This window comes from Corythoichthys intestinalis, chromosome 5 (genome assembly GCF_030265065.1).
Source record: "Corythoichthys intestinalis isolate RoL2023-P3 chromosome 5, ASM3026506v1, whole genome shotgun sequence".
NCBI classification, from domain to species: domain Eukaryota; kingdom Metazoa; phylum Chordata; class Actinopteri; order Syngnathiformes; family Syngnathidae; genus Corythoichthys; species Corythoichthys intestinalis.
In genome coordinates this window covers 41,252,149-41,273,306 of record NC_080399.1, presented here as the reverse complement: position 1 = coordinate 41,273,306, position 21,158 = coordinate 41,252,149, and the positions used below count along the sequence as shown (strand labels likewise).

Sequence of the window (21,158 nt, the reverse complement as noted above, 5' to 3'; positions counted from 1 at the left end):
ACTGATTTGTTTAAAACAGTCACCACATGAGATAAAATGCACGTTTCTTTGTAATGCTGTGTGTGCATGTTAATTGTCAAGCTCTCTCAAAATAGTTTACAGGAAGGTCCTGAGGGTTTGGGAAGCAGATGAGGTCAGACTGCAGCAAAGACACCAGGAGGTCCAATCCTGAATGTGAGCAGTGACGGTTTCAAAAGGTTTAACTTATCGGTTTCTACCTGTAGTACTTAAACGGAAACTATATTCTGACTCTTTCTTCTGACTTTTACATCGGCTTGAAATACTTAAACTAAGGGGTTTTATGATTTTCATACTCGCTGCAGTCACTCGAGTCTCCATTTTTGTGCTCCTGAAACATTTTGCAGACCTATGAAAGCGTGGCTGTCTCGACCACATCAGTTGCTGACACTTCATTTAGATCAAAGTAGAAGAGTGAGTGTTTTGAAGACCGCTTTTTCTCCTTTTGCGCTCCTGTTGATACGTGGTGTCACTTTGGAACAGCTGCTTCTGGCACAGCGTAAAAGTAATACAACCCAGTAAAGAGGAGAAGTATGTTGAGCATAACACCAGTTGCTAGTATAAATGAACACAACAGGGTTTTCATGATAAAATGAAATTCTGTCTCACGATTCAATTATCAAGAAAAAAAAAAAAGGGATGAGGCTAACTTCTAATTCAAACTGTCCAATTGTACCTACGTGTGTGACCATGTTTTCCCAAAGTGGACGTTTGCTTAGCAGTGCATGATAGTATCTAAAAACACATTTATTTAATTTTTTGCTCAACGGAAAAAGGAAGATTATCTGTGATTACATACATCTACTTGTGTGTACTTTGTTTTCAGATGGATTTGTAGCATTTAGGAAACTATTTTCTGTTTCTTATGCGATCCCCTAGAAATGTGCCCTTTGTAGTTCAGGCATCAGGATTGTAAATAGAGGAAATATCTGATGAATGCTGTTTTTTGACTGTGAATGTGATACCGTCAGAAATGGCTCAATAGTATAATTAGGTACGATAGAAAGGTTCTGTTCAGTCGGACACATCCTGTGCTTTGATGTTAGGCACAGTTCAAACAAAGAGTTACATGTTACCGTGTGAAAGTGAGTGAATAAGACCTTTTGTTGGGCCCATTAGGCAATAATTACACAGAGGTTTCCAGAGCAGTGATGTCAAACTCAATCATACAGAAGATCAAAACCCACTTTAGAGCGGATTGGAATAAATGCTTATGAAGCAGAGTAAAACTAAACATTGCTGAACTTGAAAAAACATGATCAAATATAAAGCCAACATATTTGTTTTGCTTTGGGGTAACGTCAGTGCTGTAAAGGTTTTCAGGATGGACTGTAATAAATCTTTTGTTCATTTTCATGTGCTTCCAAACATACCGGTATACGGCATTGGAGCTGCTTGTACGTGGAGCTGTGGCATAATTGGGTAACATATCGCTACAGCAGCTGTTATGCTGCGTTATAGGATTTGTAGCTTTTATGTCATCAATGCTTCACATTACGCCATTAAAAAAGTGATATTGTAGTGTTGGGAAATGGGAAGAAGCTTGCTTTGCTGTCGACATAGTTTTAGTCTTTTACTAGTATTATGTCTCATTCACTCATTTACTGCCATTGACAGCGATAGACGTTCAATCCATTTGAACTATATATCCAGCCTACCCAGTTCAAATAGATTTGACATCTATCACTTAATAGTGAGATTTGTAGGGTTTCCATATTATATTGCAAACTCTAAATACTGCACGTTGCATGATGAGAGTGGCGATGAGCCTCTCAATTTTCACACATAGGCGATGTTAGGCTGCCCCACCCCCTACACATATCTTTTATCTGTCCCTCCATCCTCCTCTGTTTGTTGATAAGCTAAGAAGCCACTGGCCAGCACACATGGTGCCTGTGTGACACTTTAGCAGCAGCCCGATTGCCAGATTGTACGGCACAAGTAGTGTGTGTATGTGTGTGCATGTGACGGTTTGATAACATGGTTTGGCTACTGCGGCTTTTCTGCTATCCTTAATCGTGGCCATCCCACCCATTAACTTCCCTTCATCGTCGACCGTTGGTTTATCCACATTGCATTGTTCCATTTCTAATCCCCCATACGTCAATTTATATTTTGGTATGTATTGTGCCAAATCATAATCCCTTTGTTTTTCTTGGCTCCCCATTTTTCATTGGATGTGCCGTTCTCTGAAAGAGATGCGCTGGCTTCAACTTACACCATAATATTGAGCTTTGCCCCTTCGAGTGTTTTGTCATATTGTACAGCCAGTCAAAAATAACTTAAAGAACCAATTCCCTAATGCAGTCCAACATTATTTAAAGGGACAGACAACACCGTTTTTGTGCGTATCCCAGCGGAAATAATTTTGTTTAATAAATTGAAAAAACACAGACTTCTTTTTCCCAATATTTAATAGTGGGGAAAGATAGATAAAAGCCAGTGTTCCCAGGAAATGGCAACCCAACATTTGGGGAGACAGTTTATCAATGCTAATGCTATTTTATAGGGATGTTCTGATCGCATATTATTGTACCTGAGTCTGACTCACTTAATCTTGAGAATCTGGCGATACCGTGTCTCGATCCGATACCTGAAAAAAAGTTTGTTTTTTTTGTTTAGTTTATTTGAACAAAAGTTCCAAACACGTTACAGTACAGTACTGTTTATAGTACATACTTTTTTGCTTTTTCCGGGAGTGTTGCGGAGTATAAAACTTTTTATATATATTTTTTTTTCTTTTGGGAATGCCATTGAATTTCTGGATTATTTTGTTACTTTTTTAAGCCCTGTAAAATTAAAAAATAAAATACAATAAAATTAAAAACCCAATCCTTTTCACCCTTTTCATCCTTTTCCTTTAAATCCTCTGAAAAATGGCCCTATCAGCCCGATTTCCGATCACGTGATCGGATCGGGAACATCCCTAATATTTTAGTGTATAAAATATAAGTATCCCAGATTATCCACCCTTTCGTGTGAAATCATTAATTCTCATCACATGCACCTGTGTTTGTGTTTATCAATGTACATGGGTATAACGAATGTCACAAAATGGCTGTGCTCATAAGGGGGGTAATTTTTTTGTGTTAAACATTATTTTTCATAATCAGAGGTCCAAAAATTTGCATTTTGCATCCTTAAATACTTTGAGCAATACAATGAAGGTCATTTATACTAGGTGTTGTCTATGCCTTTAAGGATTATGGGTTGGGAGAATATATTTTTGTTCTTAAACTTGAATTTATTTTGTAGAATTGATGATGCAGTTGAGCCCAAACACTAATTGGCAAGAAAGAGCAAAGTACTGTAGATGCTGATTCAGGCAAAAATTGTTTGTCTTATTCGGAAAAATACAATACTGTATTCTCAGAGAAAGAAACAAGAGTTGAGAGCATTCAAAGCAAAACTATGCCGCCTCACCTTGGAAATATCTGATGTCAACAAATTAAAAAAAAAAGAAAATATGTCATTGTAAAAAACAAATGCAATTATCTCATTTACTGCCTTTGACTGATACTGACCTCAAATCCTTTTAAACTGGGAGGCCTCGCAGTCATCATTCATTTACCAGTTAAAATGGATTTGACATTCATTGCCTCAATGGCATCCAACCGCAATTATTTTATTATTTTGATTTAAAAAAAAGTTCAGTTTTCATTTTCTAAAATTAGAATTAAAATGCACCTTTGTTTCCCAGGAACAAAATAGAGCGATGAAATGGATAGTGTAATTATTAGACATCAATTGAGGAAGGGAAAAATAAATACAATTGAAACATCAACAGCTAGCGCGTCCACATTTGGACCAAGCTGCACTGCTGATTAAGCTTCCCTCTCCGAAAGAAGCGGAAGGGAGGGGGTGTGGTGCAGCTGTGGCCGCTTCACAGATGGTTACAGGTACAGCGCCATGCTTGGCTAATAACCAGAGAACTTCAAAGCTCAGACAAGCATTCAGGCCTATTACTGCTCAACATCAGGAGGCCAAACAGAGAGCAACAGACAGCACTGTGGTCTGTCAATAGTATCAGCAGTCTCGGAGTCCAAGTTGTCTCGTTTATGATAACACGGAAATACTGAACCAATTAGTTCGATACACTTCTTGCCCATCTTTTACCTTGTGTTGTGTTTTCAATTATTGTTTGCTCCATCTGAGCATGAATATGTTGCAGCGTTAAAACACATTTTCAGAAATGGGACTGGCATGTGCTTCAGATTATCTGCTCTCAGATGTACAAGTTAAGTGTGTCGCTTCTTGTGTAACCAACATCACTTGTTTCTCTAGTATGCGCTTGTACTGTATTTGGATCTTGCCCTGGACCTATAAATTAAGGGCACTTTCACACAAGCACTGTTTTGTCTTTTTCAAACAGACCAGAGTTCTTTTTCTCAGATCAGCTTCGTTCTCTAAATGTGAACGCGTATCCGAACTCTAGTTCGGACCAAACAAACGAACTCTGGTCTGCTATAAAAATCGTGGGTGTCGGTCCGCTTCAAGCGCACCTTGCTTCATTTGAGAATGCAAGCGGAGCAGATTGTGGTTATAACAGTTACCGAGACAGGTGGAGCCTCTCGGGGCGGCCATTTCATGCGTCTCGCTCTTCGAAAGTGGCGACAGTTGACAGTCCAACAAGTCACCAAAGTGAAAGCGATCTCCTGTGTGACTTGGGGTACCACGCGGTTCCATTCGTGGTTTAATTTCCCCCCATGCATTTTTTATACAGTATACTCCAGTTCATTCGGAATCGAGTATGGCGGGGGGGCCATCACTGCCGCTGGCCGAGCGGCGACTTATGCGGCTGATTTATGTTTCTGGTTTGCGGTGACTGCAGGCCTACGCCGTTAACGTAGACCTGATTTACAACTCTACGCCATAGCCCGACGTGCGCCTCCCAAAAATCCTCACTACGCGAGTACGCGTCACGTCAAAGCGTCTTGATGTGAACATCAAAGGACTGTCATTGGTCCGCTCAGAATGTTGTTTCCGGTTCAACACAACAACACCGTCGTTTTTAAACATTCGTAAACGTCTTCTAAGTATTACATTTGTATTAACAGAATTTATTGTCCAATATTGATTAGCTGCAGCTGCAAATACATACGTTCCATCTCTGTTGCCATTACTGCCTATGGCCAGAGGAAAACTAAAGGAATTCGACAAGAGTCCCCAAAAACCGTAGAAGGTTAATGCCACACCCCTCTAGTGGCTTGGCGGTGAATTCCAGAGCAACGTGTTCCCTTGACGCAGAACTTTGAATGGTCAATGACGACGTAGGGTCTACGCAGTAGCTCCGCCGTCAAAGCAACGAATAAGCCTAATTCAGCCCTTATGCTTCATTACGTGCAGCTGTGACGCTGCACACTCCCTCTCCTCCCAGGAGGGAGGTATTTCCTCTTTTATTTGTCCAATCAGTGAGTGCGCCTTTCAACTAAGTGATGCTACTTGGAATGTTCGGTTGGCGCAGTGTGAATACTGAGCCTTTTCAACAAGTAATTTGCAAGTGTTGGTGCGAGGTAGCTCTCAGACTGGTCCCTGGTCCTTTTGGTCTAATGTGAAAGTGCCCTAAATCACCTCCAATCTCAAAGATGAAATTGTTGCCACATTATACTGAACATAAAGCCAGCTACATTCATCCTCTGAGTGCTCTTGTGAATTTACTTTTCAATATTACTTTTCTTAACAGTCTCCTTTCAACGTGTAGCCCAGGGTCATTTTGCCATGAATGTTACTCCATATTTGCACCACATTTGTGGATCTCACTGCAACCCAGGATAATTCACACGGGTATGTTTGTAAGAGCTGTCCTCGTAGAAATGGATCACCAAAGATGCATGTTAATGGCAGCTCTAAACTGCGCCGTGGAGCCAGTCCTTAATTCAAAGCTGGAGGCCTTCCGAGCCAGGCTGACCGCACGGCTCGACAACCTTTTGAACGGACCCCCCCTTCGACCCCAGATACAGCGAGGCGTTGAGGTGGGGAGTGACACAGGTTGAAAAGTCCAACAGAGTAAAAAAATGTCAGTAATGGAGTGGGTTGGTGAGATGAAGCCCCTCTCTGCAGCCTCCAGGGCACTGGCAGAGGTCAGTAGTGAAGGGCTTTGGGGGGGGGGGGACTGTCACCGGAGTCGTTGACCCTTTCCTCTCCGTTCGCCTGTCTCTTTCCTACATCTGGAATCATATCTCCTATGCTGTTGTGATGGAACACAGCAGCGGCTTGCTCCCACGTGATACACCAACATTTCACTCTGAATGAAATGAACCCACAAAAAGGTCAAAAGGTAAACCGCAATGAATCGAGCAGGTCCGTGCACATCATGATCATCATATAGAATGCTACTAATGATAGTAGTTGGCAGTTATTGGCTGCTGTTTGTTCCTATGAAGACTCAGAAAAAAAGGTATGTTTCTCAGGTGAAAGCAGGGTGCTGAGTAGGCAAATGGTATTTATTGCCTGTGCTCTGGTTTATGAGACACTGTCAGGTGGATTAAGGACACATATGGTTGGCTAAATTGCTTGGCGAGCGTGTCTGTGTGGTATCATCTGTCGAAGTCATACAGTACAGCAACATAGACTTCCTTATGTTGCAAAAAGGAAGGAGGAGTTAAAAAGAGGAAGATGAGGCTAGATTATGGTATTCTAACTCGTTCACTGCAATTGATGGCAATAGACGTCTAATCCATTGGATCTAGATGTCTGGCAGTAACTTTGAATGTCAACCTGCCCAATCAAAATAGATTTGACACCTATTGATGTCAGTGTCAGTGAATGATGTAATAGGCATGCATATGGATGTGTACCTGCAATAAGGACAAAGAAAATACAAAAAGGAACACCACATGACATAAGTAATCACAAATATCTTGTTTTGTAATCTTAGTGGAGCTCAAATAAAAAGCTTGACACCTTCTGCTAAAATTCCACATACTCTTGTCAGTTGGGAAGGCATGTGCAGCATCCCCACTTCATATTTGATCCCAGAGGGGAGGCAGAGGGGCACCCCGAGAGACTACATTAGGGACATATACAGTAAAGTGTATAAGCGCCGAGGTGAGACACATAGTGGTTGTGTGGTTATTTGCATGTAAATTCCGTTTCCTAGTATCAGCATTTCTCATGATCCAACATGTGGTGGCTTTGCTGCAAGATGTCCTACTTTTAAGCATGCGAGCACCTGCGAGACAGATCCAATAATTCAAATTCCCTGTGAACAAAACCTTGTCAGGTCTATGATGTGGTTCTTTATCAGTTTGCTGTGTTTTGCAAATACAGGAAGCAAAGTTGCTCTCTCGTGTGGTTCTTATTCAGGTTGGACCGGTTCCTCACTTGTCAAGGTTCATCATGAGGTTTCCAAGGGGAGGGGTTTTCCATTAATCCCCTTGGGTGTTTTTTAGGATTATGTTTTAATGCATTTAGTTTAGACATCTGAGTTCTGACATATGGTTGAGGAGCATTTGAAAAGCCCGATGTCTGTGGGTTTCAGGGGTCTTCTCTCACTTACTGATATGAGAGGTGAGTGCATGCAGGTGTTTGCAGTGCCAGCAAGACAAGGCAGTGTTCCAGGTGCCTTTGTTGGATACTGTCAGGCAAAAAACTATGACCCATGACTTTATGAACACACCCAAAACACTGCTCACTCGGCTGTTTCATGGGCTAGTGTTTTGGGTTATAACTCAGCAATTCATTACAATGCAATATTTAGCGATAGTACGTCTGCCACATTTAGATTCGATTCAAAGAGCCTTGTATCGATTTAATACAATATTATTTACACATTTCACACAGTCATTCATTTATCTTTTGAACCGCTTGTCCTCACGAGGGTCACAGGGGTGCTGGAGTCTATCACACCTAACAACGGGCATGAGGCAGGGTACACCCTGAACTGGTTGTCAGCCAGTCGGCGCGCACATAGAGACAAACAAACATTCGCGCACACACTCACACCTACGGACAATTTGTAGTGTTAAATCAGCTTACCATGCATATTTTTGGGATGTGGTAGGAAACCAGAGTACCCAGAGAAAACAGGCGTGGGGAGAACATGGTAACTCAACACAGGGAGGCCGAAGCCGGGATTCAACCAACAATCTAAGTATGGTGAGGATGTGCTTACCATTCTGTCACCGTGGGCCCCTTATAAGGAAGTTGCACTGGCCGGAATAGTTTGTTACACACTCGTTAGTGTTGCCAATTTTTTAACATTTCCCCCCCAAAAATATATCGTCAATATCTGGGAGAATGCTTCAATTTCTAAAACCTTTATTTTCCAGATGATTTTCAGTGATTAAAAAAAAAAAAAAAACTACAGTAGTGGCAGCATGTTGGAATAGTGGTTAGAACTTCTTCCTCCCAGTTGAGATTCTGGTTCAAATCTTGACTCCAGACTTCTCACTTTGCTTGCATGAACCTTGGGTTTACATTTGCACAACTGACCCATCTCTTGTGTATCCCACTTTTCGTCCAGTCAGCTGGGATATGTAGTTTTGAGAAAAAAAAATCCTTCCGTTGTACAACTGTCCGACTTTGCCAATGACAATTTCGAATCTCCATTATTAATCTACTACTATATGGTGTTACTTGCATGTCATCGCCTTTCAAATGCAGTTCTTTTCAAACTACGGGTTGCGAAAGCCAACACCCGGTCCTTGTTCATTTTCACAGTACTGTATAACCTCTTTCATCTGTCGGCAGCACATATTGCACAAAATGACGTGTCACACCCCTTTTCAATGCCCTCTTTTTCAGTTGTGTGCTTTTGCTCATGATGGAGCCTACTCATGCCTTCCCACGTGTTGAAGTCCAGCTGTCAATGTTGATCCTGAGAGGAAGTGTGACATAGGGAGTCGGTTCTCATGTTTTGTAAATCATAAGTGTTATAGTGTGGCTGCTTGTCAGAGGCCATGCCCAAAGAGCCAGTGTAATTAAGACTACACACGATTTAATGCTTGCAGCGAGGCTTGATTGGTCTTGGTGTGGGCGAATCTTGAGTGTGAAAGGTGCATTTTGTGTTTTACCACAGTATGTTTATTGCTTCCTGCTCACCACTTTAGTCTGATATTTTTGTTCCTGTTGCTGCGCCTTCAGCAGTTGCACCAAGGATTCAATCTTGACAGCAAAAGCTATTTTAATTCTCCTAAAATTCCATGAAATTTTGTGAAGCGGAATTGATAGATGTGACTTGACTTTATATTATTCTCCAGGAGTCAGAGAGTTGTAAATGGACAGACAGAAGCTGCTCCCTGCCACCTCAGAACCAAAAATAGTGTAGTCCCTTTTGTCCGCTCGTAATGTTTTATGTCATCCACCACCAACAAGGAAGTGGTCTGCTGAGATCCGGACAAAGAAACAAACATGAACCTCCCAATTAAAACAAAAGTGTGCAAATGACATATTTCTTTAATTCTCTTTGGTTCTTTTTTTTCCTGGTCCCTCTGCAGGGAGAGAAGTCAAGTGTTATTCTTTGTACACTTGCAACACTCGTGATCTGATTAATAAGAAATCCAACTGAAGCAGCTCCACTACCATCAGTTACGTGCCTGGTGAGGCTGACCTCGCAGTATAAACAAATCAAATGTTTTCTCACGACAGGCGTTTTATAGGCACACTAAAAAGAATTGCAGTAGCCTTATCGTTCCACATTTGTTGTGGGGGGGACTTCAAATTGCATCCGAAAAGTGTTCGCACTTCTTTTCACTGTGTGTGAAAATCTGCTGCTTTTGTAAAAGACGACAAAGATTTGTAATGATTTACACATTGATGCATTTTCTTTTTTTTGGGGGTGTACACCGGGGCGTATTTTTGGCCATACTTGACCAAGTGTTACATTTATTGCAAACATTCGACTGATTTATAAGCTGTGTACATTTGTCCAACAACATTGTATAATTGCTTTGCTGGGTGTCCGTTTGCGAGATGAATCTGCTCGCCTTTATGTGGCTTTTAAGAGGGATGAGGGAACTCGCGAGGCCTGATGGAGCAGCAGTCAGCATGTCAGAATCTTGCTGCAAGCTCGTGTGATGCATTGCTCTATAAATAAGCAAGACATGAGAGGGCTAAAAAAGCAAACAGGATGTTCAATAGTATTCACAGGCAAGTAAAGAAGCTTGTGTAGAGTCAGAATTTGGCACCTCCACTAAACTTGACTCTCCTACATGGACAATATGATCCTCCGCAGTTGACTTCAATTTATTTCAGGATAGTTTTTTTTTAAACCCACAATATTATTACTGATGAAATGCTGGAGTAAGTAACCGAAACACATGCAAAAGAACCACCTTCCAGTTCAACCTAAACTATTAAATAGGTTGAAAAAACAGACAATTTCAAAGACTGCCAGGTATGCTTTTATAAAAGCTGCATGGTTCGGAATGGAGAAAAAAAAAGTAGCAGTTTATCGTACGAAAATTACAGTGAATAAATGGATGAATAAATTTGTGTCAATAAATTTGTGTGTCACACCTGCAGAAATTTAACATTGAAACATGGAGTTGCTCTACATTTACCCACTCTATATAACAGCTTCTCCTACTACCCTTTCTACCAGCTTGTCTCTGGGATGTTCTTTGTCCATTCAAACAGGAAAATGTTGATGAACACAAAATGATATTGTGCTCTGCTAATAATTTATTTTCAAATATAATCACTAATGTGTTGTGATTCCTCCACACGGCACTATTGTGTTTTTTGGTTGGTACTTTTTGCACTGTCACTTTGGAACAAAATGTGGCCTTCAAAACTGCTTCCAAAAAGTTCACCTAAATGTGCAAAATATTTTGGCAAGAGGACAGTTTCAGATTCAAGAAAATGTTAAAACCTGACTTATACACTGTATGTTCGCAGTGAAACAGTTCAGAAGATCAATTCTCAGAGCATTATTGAACTGACACTAGACATGTGCCGATTACCGGTGTCAAGGTATACCGTGGTATGAAAATGTTAAGGTTTCAAAACAGCAAAAATTTTCCGTCATAATGTCCCTATGGTTAAGCTATTCTTTATGTCCCAAAATGCATGGAAAAGCCCTCGCTTGCAGCTGCAAGGCTCAACGCTCCCCAACCGGTTGTTGCTCAATGTCAGTGAGTCGGCTGTGCTACACGTTGGGTGGAGGAGGTGAAACTCCTGAGCTTTTATCCCCCATCGAACAAAAACGAAATCGCTGGTATAGGAATACTTCGGCTAAAGAAACGTTGCAGATGACTGCTGCTTAGCGGAGGAGAGCCAACTGACATGTAAAACATGTTTGCAGAAGGTGGCTGCCGAGGAGGCAATACCTTCAATATGATTTTGCATTTATACAAAATTAAAGGTTAATAAACTTGCTTTTTATGGAAAATAATTCAATATTATTATTTTTTTTAACCCAGATATCTCAAATTAACAAATTTTAGAGCTGTAATTGCAATACTGTGAAACCGTGATATTTTGGCTTAAGGTTATCATACTTTCAGAATATCATACCGGCACATGCCTAATTGACACTAACATTTTCTGCAGCACTGTTAATATAGGCAGTACGATGCTAGGTGTATCAGCTACAGTGCCCTCCATAATTATTGGATTTATAATAATTATGTGTTTTTTAGCTTCTAATAATTTTTTTTCTAAATAAAATGGGACCCTAATGGAAAAAAAGAGAAAAATCCAACCTTCAATACAAGTGCATTTATTCAGTGGGGAAAAAAATCCCACATAAAGAAATAATTATTTGACATCAAATAATGTGTGTCACAATTATTAGCACCCCTGGTGTTAGGGGTGGGCGATATGGCCTTAAACATGTATCACGATAAATGGAGCAGATTTATCTTGATAACGATAAATGACGATAAAGTCGTCCAAGCGGACTGTTATATAATTTGAAAATCTGAATCAATGCATGAAATACAGATTAACAGTTTCTTGTTGATTTAGTTACCAGCATTCAATTTGATATATTTAACAAATGTACATGCAGTCTAGACATTAGGTTTATACAAATGAATTGTAAACAATAAGAATTCAAGTATGATCATTTATAACAGAGTGTATGGCTTGAACAATGTACATTGTCAAAATCGATATGCCTGTGCAAACATGTCATTGTAACACAAATGACTTGCAGCTCGAACAGTACACTTCAAAAAGACAATTTATTGCTAATGGCTGCTGTGACATAATTATTCAATACAAGTGTTTACTTTATGGTTTCAGGGCCCCCCCCCCCCCCCCAGTGCATTTTTTAATAAATGCACACATACATGAACCCCCAAACAGACAGACACACATTAAAGCTATATTGATCTTCTGCAAATGAAACACTTAAGATTTTATGATAGCAATAATGACACAGAATTAAACACATACAGAAAAATAGCTGGGGCCATTTGTGCTTTATGCTGAATGCTTTACCATCACAAAAGCTATCAGAGAAATCACACACAGTCAGATACAAAATAACGCGACATAGTAATTGCTAGATGCAGTCCATGCCCAATCCACTCATTAAATTCAGCCGTTTCGACAAAGTTAGAGCCGCTATCCGACTCCATCACGTTCATTTGTAGCGTTAGCCGCTAGCGGCCGCTAGCGTTAGTGGCTAGAGTTAGCCTATGGCCTGGCTACCGGTAGAAAGCACTGAAAGCACCATCTCCGGAAATTGTGAGAACAAGGGAGGACAGCTGGTGAAAGCCCGTCTGGATGCCACCAAGAGTCTATTAAATGTCGGGTGAAAGTTTGGCGAACCTCCCTTAAGCCACACTCCATCACGTTTTGCTTGTAGCATTAGCTGCTAGCGTTAGCTTACCGGGCTTCTGTTTGATTGGCTTCCTGATGATCACGTGACTCCCTACGTAAGTACATTCACTGCTTTCTTAAAGGGGAATGAGCATAGACGAACAACACAGAGTCAAAAGCGGGATGAAAAGACTATTTTCTTGTTTTATTAATTTACCGAATTTACCGACATGGTCAAAATTACGTCGGTCATCGTGAAGAATTTCGGTGACGGTAAATTTTCGGTTTACCGCCCAGCTCTACCTGGTGTTAATACTTTGTACAACCCTCTTTTGCCAACAAAACAGCTCCTAATCTTCTCCTATAATGTTTCACAAGATGGGAAAAGACAGAAAGAGGGATCTTCAGCCATTCCTCTTTGCAGAATCTCTCTAAATCATCCAGAGACCATGGTCCTCTCCTCTGTACTCTCTCTGGGTATGAGGTGCTTTTTTAGCATACGCATCTTTCGTGGCACGCCAGACCCACTTAGAGTGTTTGTTGCCAAAAAGCTCAATCTTGATCTCATCTGACCAAAGCACACGGTCCCAGTTGAAGCTCCAATACCGCTTGGCGAACTCCAGACGTTTGCGTTTATGATTGTGAGTGAGGAAAGGTTTTCTCCGTGCATGCCTCCCAAACAGCTTGTTGGCGTGTAGACAGCACCTCATACCCACTGTGAAGTATAGGGGTGGGTCAGTGATGCTGTGGGGCTGTTTCACTTCCAAAGGCCCTGGGAACCTTGTTAGGGTGCATGGCATCATGAATGCTTTGAAATACCAGGACATTTTAAATCAAAATCTGCTGTCCTCTGCCCGAAAGCTGAAGATGGGTCTTCACTGGGTCTTTCAGCAAGACAATGACCCTAAAAATATGGCCAAATCTACACAGAAATGGTTCACCAGACACAAAATCAAGCTCCTCCCATGGCCATCTCAGTCCCCAGACCTCAACCCCATTGAAAACCTGTGGGGTGAGCTGAAGAGGAGAGTACAGAGGAGAGGACCCAGGTCTCTGGATGATTTAGAGATTCTGCAAAGAGGAATGGCTGAAGATCCCTCTTTCTGTCTTTTCCCATTTTGTGAAACATTATAGGAGAAGATTAGGTGCTGTTTTGTTGGCAAAAGGGGGTTGTACAAAGTATTAACACCAGGGGTATTAATAATTGTGACACACATTATTTGATGTCAAATAATTATTTCTTTTTGTGGGATTTTTTCCCCCACTGAATAAATGCACTTGTATTGAAGGTTGGATTTTTCTCTTTTTTTCCATTAAGGTCCCATATTATTTAGAAAAAAGAAAATATATTAGAAGCTAAAAAACACATAATTATTATAAATCCAATAATTATGGAGGGCACGGTACTTAAATAACATGGCATCATACCAGCTTGGCACATTATAAATAGCAATGTTTCATTCAATTTTTTTTTTTTTTTAGAGAGAGAAAGACCAGTAGGAATATTCAATTTTGAGCAGAAATACTTACTCTTTAGCACTCGCAGATACCAAATAGCAATACTGCTAATATTTGCTTACCACATGTTAAAGTATTTTGTCTGAGATATCAGTAGATGGCGGTCTTCAATATCAGTAGATGGCGGTCTTCAAATCCAATGTTGGTGAGGAAATACTTTGCAGATGGAAAGAAGTAAATTAATTGCCTAGTAAAATTTCCTTCCCCCACACCTGCGGCCCAAGCAAGTTGTCCAAATATATGCAGTCACCATCTCAACACCTCAACACAACTCTGGTCTGTGGATAGGTGATGGATGTTGTCTCATTGTGTACCTATTCAATATGGTGCAGGCTGAGCATAAAATGTTTGCTTGTATGAATCATATTTACAGGGAATAATATTTTGTGTTATTATGGATTTGAACCATAAAACAATGAAAAACAGCTTTGCACGCACAAATACAGCCAGGGGCTAGTGAAGGAAAGTGTCTCTGTAGTAAAATAAGCTATTTTTACATGATTCTTCACCAGTTAGTGTGTAGATGACACAATGAATAAAACTGCAGAAGCAGGTCATAGGATAAAATGTCAGTGACACATCTTCCCTCGTATTCAGGCCGTCCCTCGCATGGTATGTAGCCCTGATCCTCCCAAAAGAAGATTAACAACCCCCTGACAGACACATAATCTTTCTGAAAACATCGAATATTACCATTTTAACATGTTCCCTCAAAAAGAGTGGAAAATGAGTCTCGTGAATCCTTAATTGCAATCTGTTTGTTTAGATATGCTAATGCTTTAGCTCTGTTGATGTGTAACAAAGGACCTTTACAGTCTTACAAGTTAAGTTACGACTCAAAAATAGAAAGAACCCATTTTTAAGCAAGGGTTACTTTTGACAGCACAACAGGTCAAATTCTAAAATAATCAACGTGTATGAACTTTTCATGAGGTTCAGGAGCTGTGCTTACCCGAACCAGTATAATTAATCACTTTGTTGCTTTTTTGTGTGTTGTCATGAGATAACATTCCAGCCATTAGACCTCTTATTCTTCGTTCATTTAATTACTTATTTGTGCTCCACGGGCTTTATAACTGCACTTTGTTTGTACTTTAACATTCATGGCCAAAAAAAGCATCTGGACACATTCATAACAAGGCACGTCTGTTTTAGTGTGTATTTCTAAACATCCCGTTCTAATTCCTGTTCTTAACCGGTTTTGGGGACATGTGTGGCCTTCAGTTCTTTGCACCATGAAGCCAATATCAAGTGAACCCTTTGACCACAGTGTTACATCTGAGGAAACCATTTCATCCGTTACACCAGTTGATTGGCTGAAATTTTCAAGAACAAGAACTGGCAATCTCAGTGTCCGCCCACCCGTTCTAGTGTCCGCGCTTGTGATTATCCTGTTTAGCTTTCAGTCACATTTAGTTGACGCCACTCAGTGACGCAACGCATCATTCAAATTATATTTAGAGAAAAGTACAGGGACAGGAATTAGTAATCCAAGAAGTGACATCTGGCCTTCCGAGCTTATGTGATTAGCAGACAGCCTTGCCCCTAATAGCCTCACGGACGTTCTTCATTACCCCAATCCATACCTGCAGAACGTTCTGTGGTAGGTGGAACAAAAATACATCCTGATGATCATGCGGCAACATGAATATAACAAGCTTTAAAATGTAATATAGGACACATGGACGTGCCACATGAGCTGTAACACTTGTCAAGCTTACTGTAAATCCTCTAATGTGCACTACAGTTTCAATCCAACAGCATTAGGACTAAGACCAGATGACTGCAGAGATAGCGGCAACATCCGAGCGAAGCAGGAGGAAAGAACAGAAAATGGAACAGAAAAAGTGAGTTAGAATATAAATGAAGCAATGTCAAATAGAGAGCAGATAGCTTTTTACTGAGCTTGTCAGGATCATCAATCAGGACAAAGCGATGAAGAACCCATTCGCCATAATTCCTGTTCGTATAATAGATTCCATGAATATGTCTGCTTTAACATATATACTTTATAAAAATGTTTGATCCGGCGGAAGGGTGCTCGTTACAATGATCGCGATCTACCTGTCGATTGCAACGCTAGTGTGGATAGATCGCGGCATCAAAACAAGGCTTAATTATGTTTTTTTGTGCAATATAGCTGCTGAGCTTTGTTGCCCCCCCACTACCGTCCCCCAAAAAAGGCTTTGACCTTAAAAGTTAATCATGTTTTGTTGTGGAATATTGCTACTGACCTTTGTTGGCGCTCTATGACGTTATACAGATAAAGTTGAATTTTATTTAATCGCAAAAAAAAAATAGACATAAACCTATCATCCATCCCATCACTTGATGGAGCAGCCAGTATAAAGTATATATATTTTTAAAAATATGAGGTTAGATAACTTTGATTTAATTTTTGAAAAAAAGGTAGATTGAGCGAGGTTGGCTCCTTGAAAAGTAAGATCTTAGTACAAAAAATTGTGAGCACTCCTGGTCTAGTGCCTAAATGGCAAAGAATTAGAGGCAAAACAACATTTAGTCATCATGTGTGGGGACATAATTTTTCCATTTTGTACTTTTTCTCCAAAACAGTGTAGTAAATGCAGTTACCCACTGGAAGGGTGGTAATATGCACCCTTATAGTGACGTGGGTGGCCTCAATTTTAGTTGACGTTACCAAGTATGGTTCCTCTAAACAGTTACCATCAGGCATCAGTTCATCAGCAATGAAACTTAACTACGCGTGTATGTAGGCATAGCCAGGTGGAAGCTCTTATTTTGTTTAGAGTCCACCTATATAGTTTACTGGAAAGTGCACAGCATAACTACGAGCTGCATATAATCTTCTGTGTGCTGTGATAATCATTTCAGTGCCACAAACAGGCCTGTTTGTGAAGGAAGGGAGATAAAGAAGTGACTATTTTTGGGCAGTTGTTTGCTTGGAGAGGCTTTTGCTTACTCTTAGGCATCTTGTTCCCAACAGTTAAGTGCACAGTTGTGCAGTTTTGCTTTTGTTTTGTTGTTTTCGGGATCTGTGGTTGAGATACAGTTCAGTTCCTTTCTGATGCTCTTATAGCTATCTTAACAAGAATGTCTTTGCCCCAAATTGAGTTCTTGTGCCCCAATAAATGTAGTGTCCTTGTGTAGTGAAAGAGGAAATTGCAATCATTCCTTGGGACTTTTGTTTTGCCTTGTTTGTATGTATACTACATGTTTGTGTCTCGGAGTCTCATGTCTTGTGTTATTTTGAAAGTCTTTTTGCTCTTTTAATTTCCTTTATAATACCTATCTGTCCTGGAAAATTTGGAACATTTTTTTAAATGACGTTAGGCAAACAGTGCAAACCTGCCAGTCTTCTTTCCCATAGATGTGCATTTCCACTTAATCGGCATTTTTAAAGATGTATGCATTGTAAAAAAGCATGGTAAAACATTTTTTCAAAGGTTATTTGATACGTGTCTTTAGTGGGGTAATGATGTTAACATGGTGATGCGTCACTATATACGCTTGGCGTTTTAATGACCTGCTCTGACCCAAGCTGTCTTTATTTAAAGCTTCAAGCTACCACTCATGTTTCATACACTCTGAAATTCCTAACTTCTCATTTTGCCTTTTTTGGCCCCTCCCTCTTGTGCCCGCTTGTTGCAGGTATGGCCTCACAAGTGCAAGTGTTCTCCCCTCACACTCTTCAATCAAGTGCCTTCTTTAGCGTGAAAAAACTGAAGGTGGAGCAGAGTTGCAACTGGGATATGACAGGGTACGGCACGCACAGCAAAGTCTACAGCCACAATAACAGCAAGAACGTGTCGGCCATCGGCGGCCCCCTAGGAATCAACAGCTCCCTGCAGGTAGCCGGCTCCACCTTGCCATACGAGCAAGCGCTCATCTTCCCAGCAAGCGCGGCCCACATTGTGGTTGCCTCAGCCAGTAGCGCTTCTGGGGGCGCGGGCTCTTTACTGGGCAGTGTAGGTGGAGGCAGTAACAGCAGCGGAGGGTGTGGTGGCGGTTCCGGGGTTCACAATCTGACTCGCCGCAGCACGGTCAGTCTCCTGGACACCTACCAACGATGTGGGCTTAAGCGTAAGAGTGAGGAGCTCGACAACAACAGCAGTGTGCAGATCATCGAGGAGCACGGTCAGCCGATGATCCAGAACGGGGCAGCCAGCGGCGCCACGGTGGCGACGGCAGCCACTGCCGCCTCCACAGCGACGTCCAAGAACAGCAGCTCCAACAATGAGGGCGACTACCAATTGGTGCAGCATGAAGTGCTCTGCTCCATGACCAACACATATGAAGTACTGGAATTCTTGGGGCGAGGAACATTTGGCCAGGTGGTTAAGTGCTGGAAAAGGGGCACCAACGAGATCGTGGCAATCAAGATCCTGAAAAACCACCCGTCGTACGCAAGGCAGGGTCAGATCGAGGTCAGCATCTTAGCACGTCTCAGCACAGAGAGCGCAGATGATTTCAACTTTGTGAGGGCCTATGAGTGCTTCCAGCATAAGAACCACACGTGCCTGGTGTTTGAGATGCTGGAACAGAACCTGTACGACTTCCTGAAGCAGAACAAGTTCAGTCCGCTGCCGCTCAAATACATCCGACCGGTTTTGCAGCAGGTGGCAACGGCGCTGATGAAGCTGAAGAGTCTGGGTCTGATCCACGCTGATCTAAAGCCAGAAAACATCATGCTTGTAGATCCATCTCGACAGCCCTATAGAGTCAAAGTCATTGACTTTGGCTCAGCCAGCCACGTCTCCAAAGCTGTCTGCTCTACTTATCTACAATCCAGATACTACAGGTAAGAGTTAAACCGGTGAAAAAAACAGCAACATGTCATTAATGTTCCTCAATTTGTTCCTAATCATTTTATGGAGAGCAAAACCTGTCTTTCTGAATGTTGTTTGAATTCTTTTTGTATCTACTCAGAGGTTTTCAAAGCAAAGCTGATTTATTGGCCATTTACTGTAGTTGTTGTAGCAGAATTCCTCCCAACCCTCATTCTGCTTTTGTTTTTGGAGTTGTTAATCTCTTTCATTGGGGATGTTGATGCACAACTGTTACAGATGATGTGTGTACAGGGTGACCCAAAAAAAAGTTTACACTGCCATAATACAACTTAAATGCCATGTTCATTCATCTTAGAATTAGAATTTAATCACAAATTATACATTATTGTAAAGAACATGTACAGTACACTCTATTTTTCAATGTGTCCTCCCTTAAGTGTCACAACAGCCTCCAGGCGCCTGCGGAACGCTTGACAGGTCTTCTTTATGTAGGATGCTGTCATCTTTTCCCAAGATCTAACAATGTACCTCTCCAAGGCTGCCACAGAAGTTTGTGGCTTCTTACAGGCACTGTCCTCCACAGTTGCCCATATGCTATAATCCAGGGGATTGAGATCTGGACTCTGGGTGGCCACATATCACCTTGTCAATCAACTTTTTGGTCCCCACAGATCGGGCACTTCCAGACCCAGGTTTTCGTGAGGCTGTTCCAGTATCTTTCAGCTTCTTTTTAACTTTGTAGACTGCACATCTGGATATTCTCAGATTTGCTGCAATCTCAGTTGGTGTCAGACCAGCACGCAGCAATTCAGGTACAGCTAAAGTTTTCTTCATTTTCAGCAGTAGTACAGGAATTGTAGAGACGAGAGATTACCAGCTGCATTGAGGGACCTTAATGAATCACTTAAGCATGACAACCTATTTAGATATGCTTCAATGGCTTTTAAACAAGCAGTCAACTGAGTGTATACTTTTTTTTGGGTCACCCTGTATGTGTTCTAATTGAGCAGTTTTTGTTAAAAGTGATAGATATCCTTGAATTCGATTGAGGCATTAAGGAAAATACTTTTACAAAGAGATCCTTTCTCATGATAAGGTATCAATCATGCTGCATGCCCAGGGTCCTGTATTCCTCCCCACTGGGTTTAGAATCCCCATGGGCCTGGACCTTCAGCCTCATCACTATAGAGGGCTCCCATTTCCCCCGAGATAAAGATGAGGGGGTCAGCCCGAGTTCTCCTGTAATATGTGCCGGTAATCCACACCAGTGGGCCCTGCATTAGAACCAGATGACTCACTGGGAAGATCTTTCTTTCTTGTACCTTTTTACACATCTCTTTTAACCAAAGCAAAACCGTGTTTAGTTTTGAGCTGAGGCAGCATCCAGGAATTAATCTTTTTTCCTTTTAACACAAAGAGACACTTGAGCTGTGCTCACAGATCCGTCCTGGTGTCACAGCTGAGGTCAAGGAAATAATAGGTGTGTCAAAGCGACAGTATACCTTATGTAGTTTATGAATACGACTACTCAAGAGTCAGAACACATTACCACAGGAACATGCCAGGTGGTTGTCCTGTAATTGTCAAGATCATGCTCATTCTAGGGCTGGGCGATATGGCCTTAAGCATGTATCACGATAAATTGAGCAGATTTACCTCGATAACGATAAATGACGATAAATTCACCCAAGCAGACCGTTATATAATTTGAAAATCTGAATCAATGCATGAAATACAGATTAACCGTTTCTTGTTGATTTATTTACCAGCTTTCAATTTAATATATTTAACAATTGTACATGCAGTCTAAACATTAAGTATACAAAATTTTTTGTAAACAATAAGAATTCAAGTATGAACATTTAAAACAGTTTGTATGACTTGAACAATGTACATTGTCAAAATCAATATGCCTCTGCAAACATGTCATTGTAACACAAATTACTTACAGCTTGAACAGTACACTTCAAAAAGACAACTTATTGTTAATGGCTGCTGTGACATAATTACTCAACACAAGTGTTTACTGCAAGGTTTCAGGTTTTTTCTTCCCAGTGTATATTTTAATACATACGCACACACACATTAAAGCTGCATTGATCTAATGACACAGAACTAAGCACATACAGGAAAAATAGCTGG

The 21,158-nt window shown here is 41.0% G+C and overlaps 1 protein-coding gene across 5 annotated transcripts in view; it reads left to right on the top strand.

Moving 5' to 3' along the window:
- hipk2 (homeodomain interacting protein kinase 2) overlaps positions 1-21,158 on the top strand; it is a 106,102-nt gene that overhangs the window by 5,238 nt on the left and 79,706 nt on the right. For 4 of the 5 annotated variants that reach the window (XM_057835599.1, XM_057835598.1, XM_057835596.1 and 1 more), the window contains exon 2: positions 17,878-19,027. In XM_057835599.1, the coding sequence (XP_057691582.1) occupies positions 17,878-19,027 (1,150 nt within the window). Of the gene's footprint in view, positions 1-14,222; positions 16,095-17,877; positions 19,028-21,158 lie in introns of those variants that run through there. The other variant, XM_057835597.1, reaches the window with a different exon arrangement.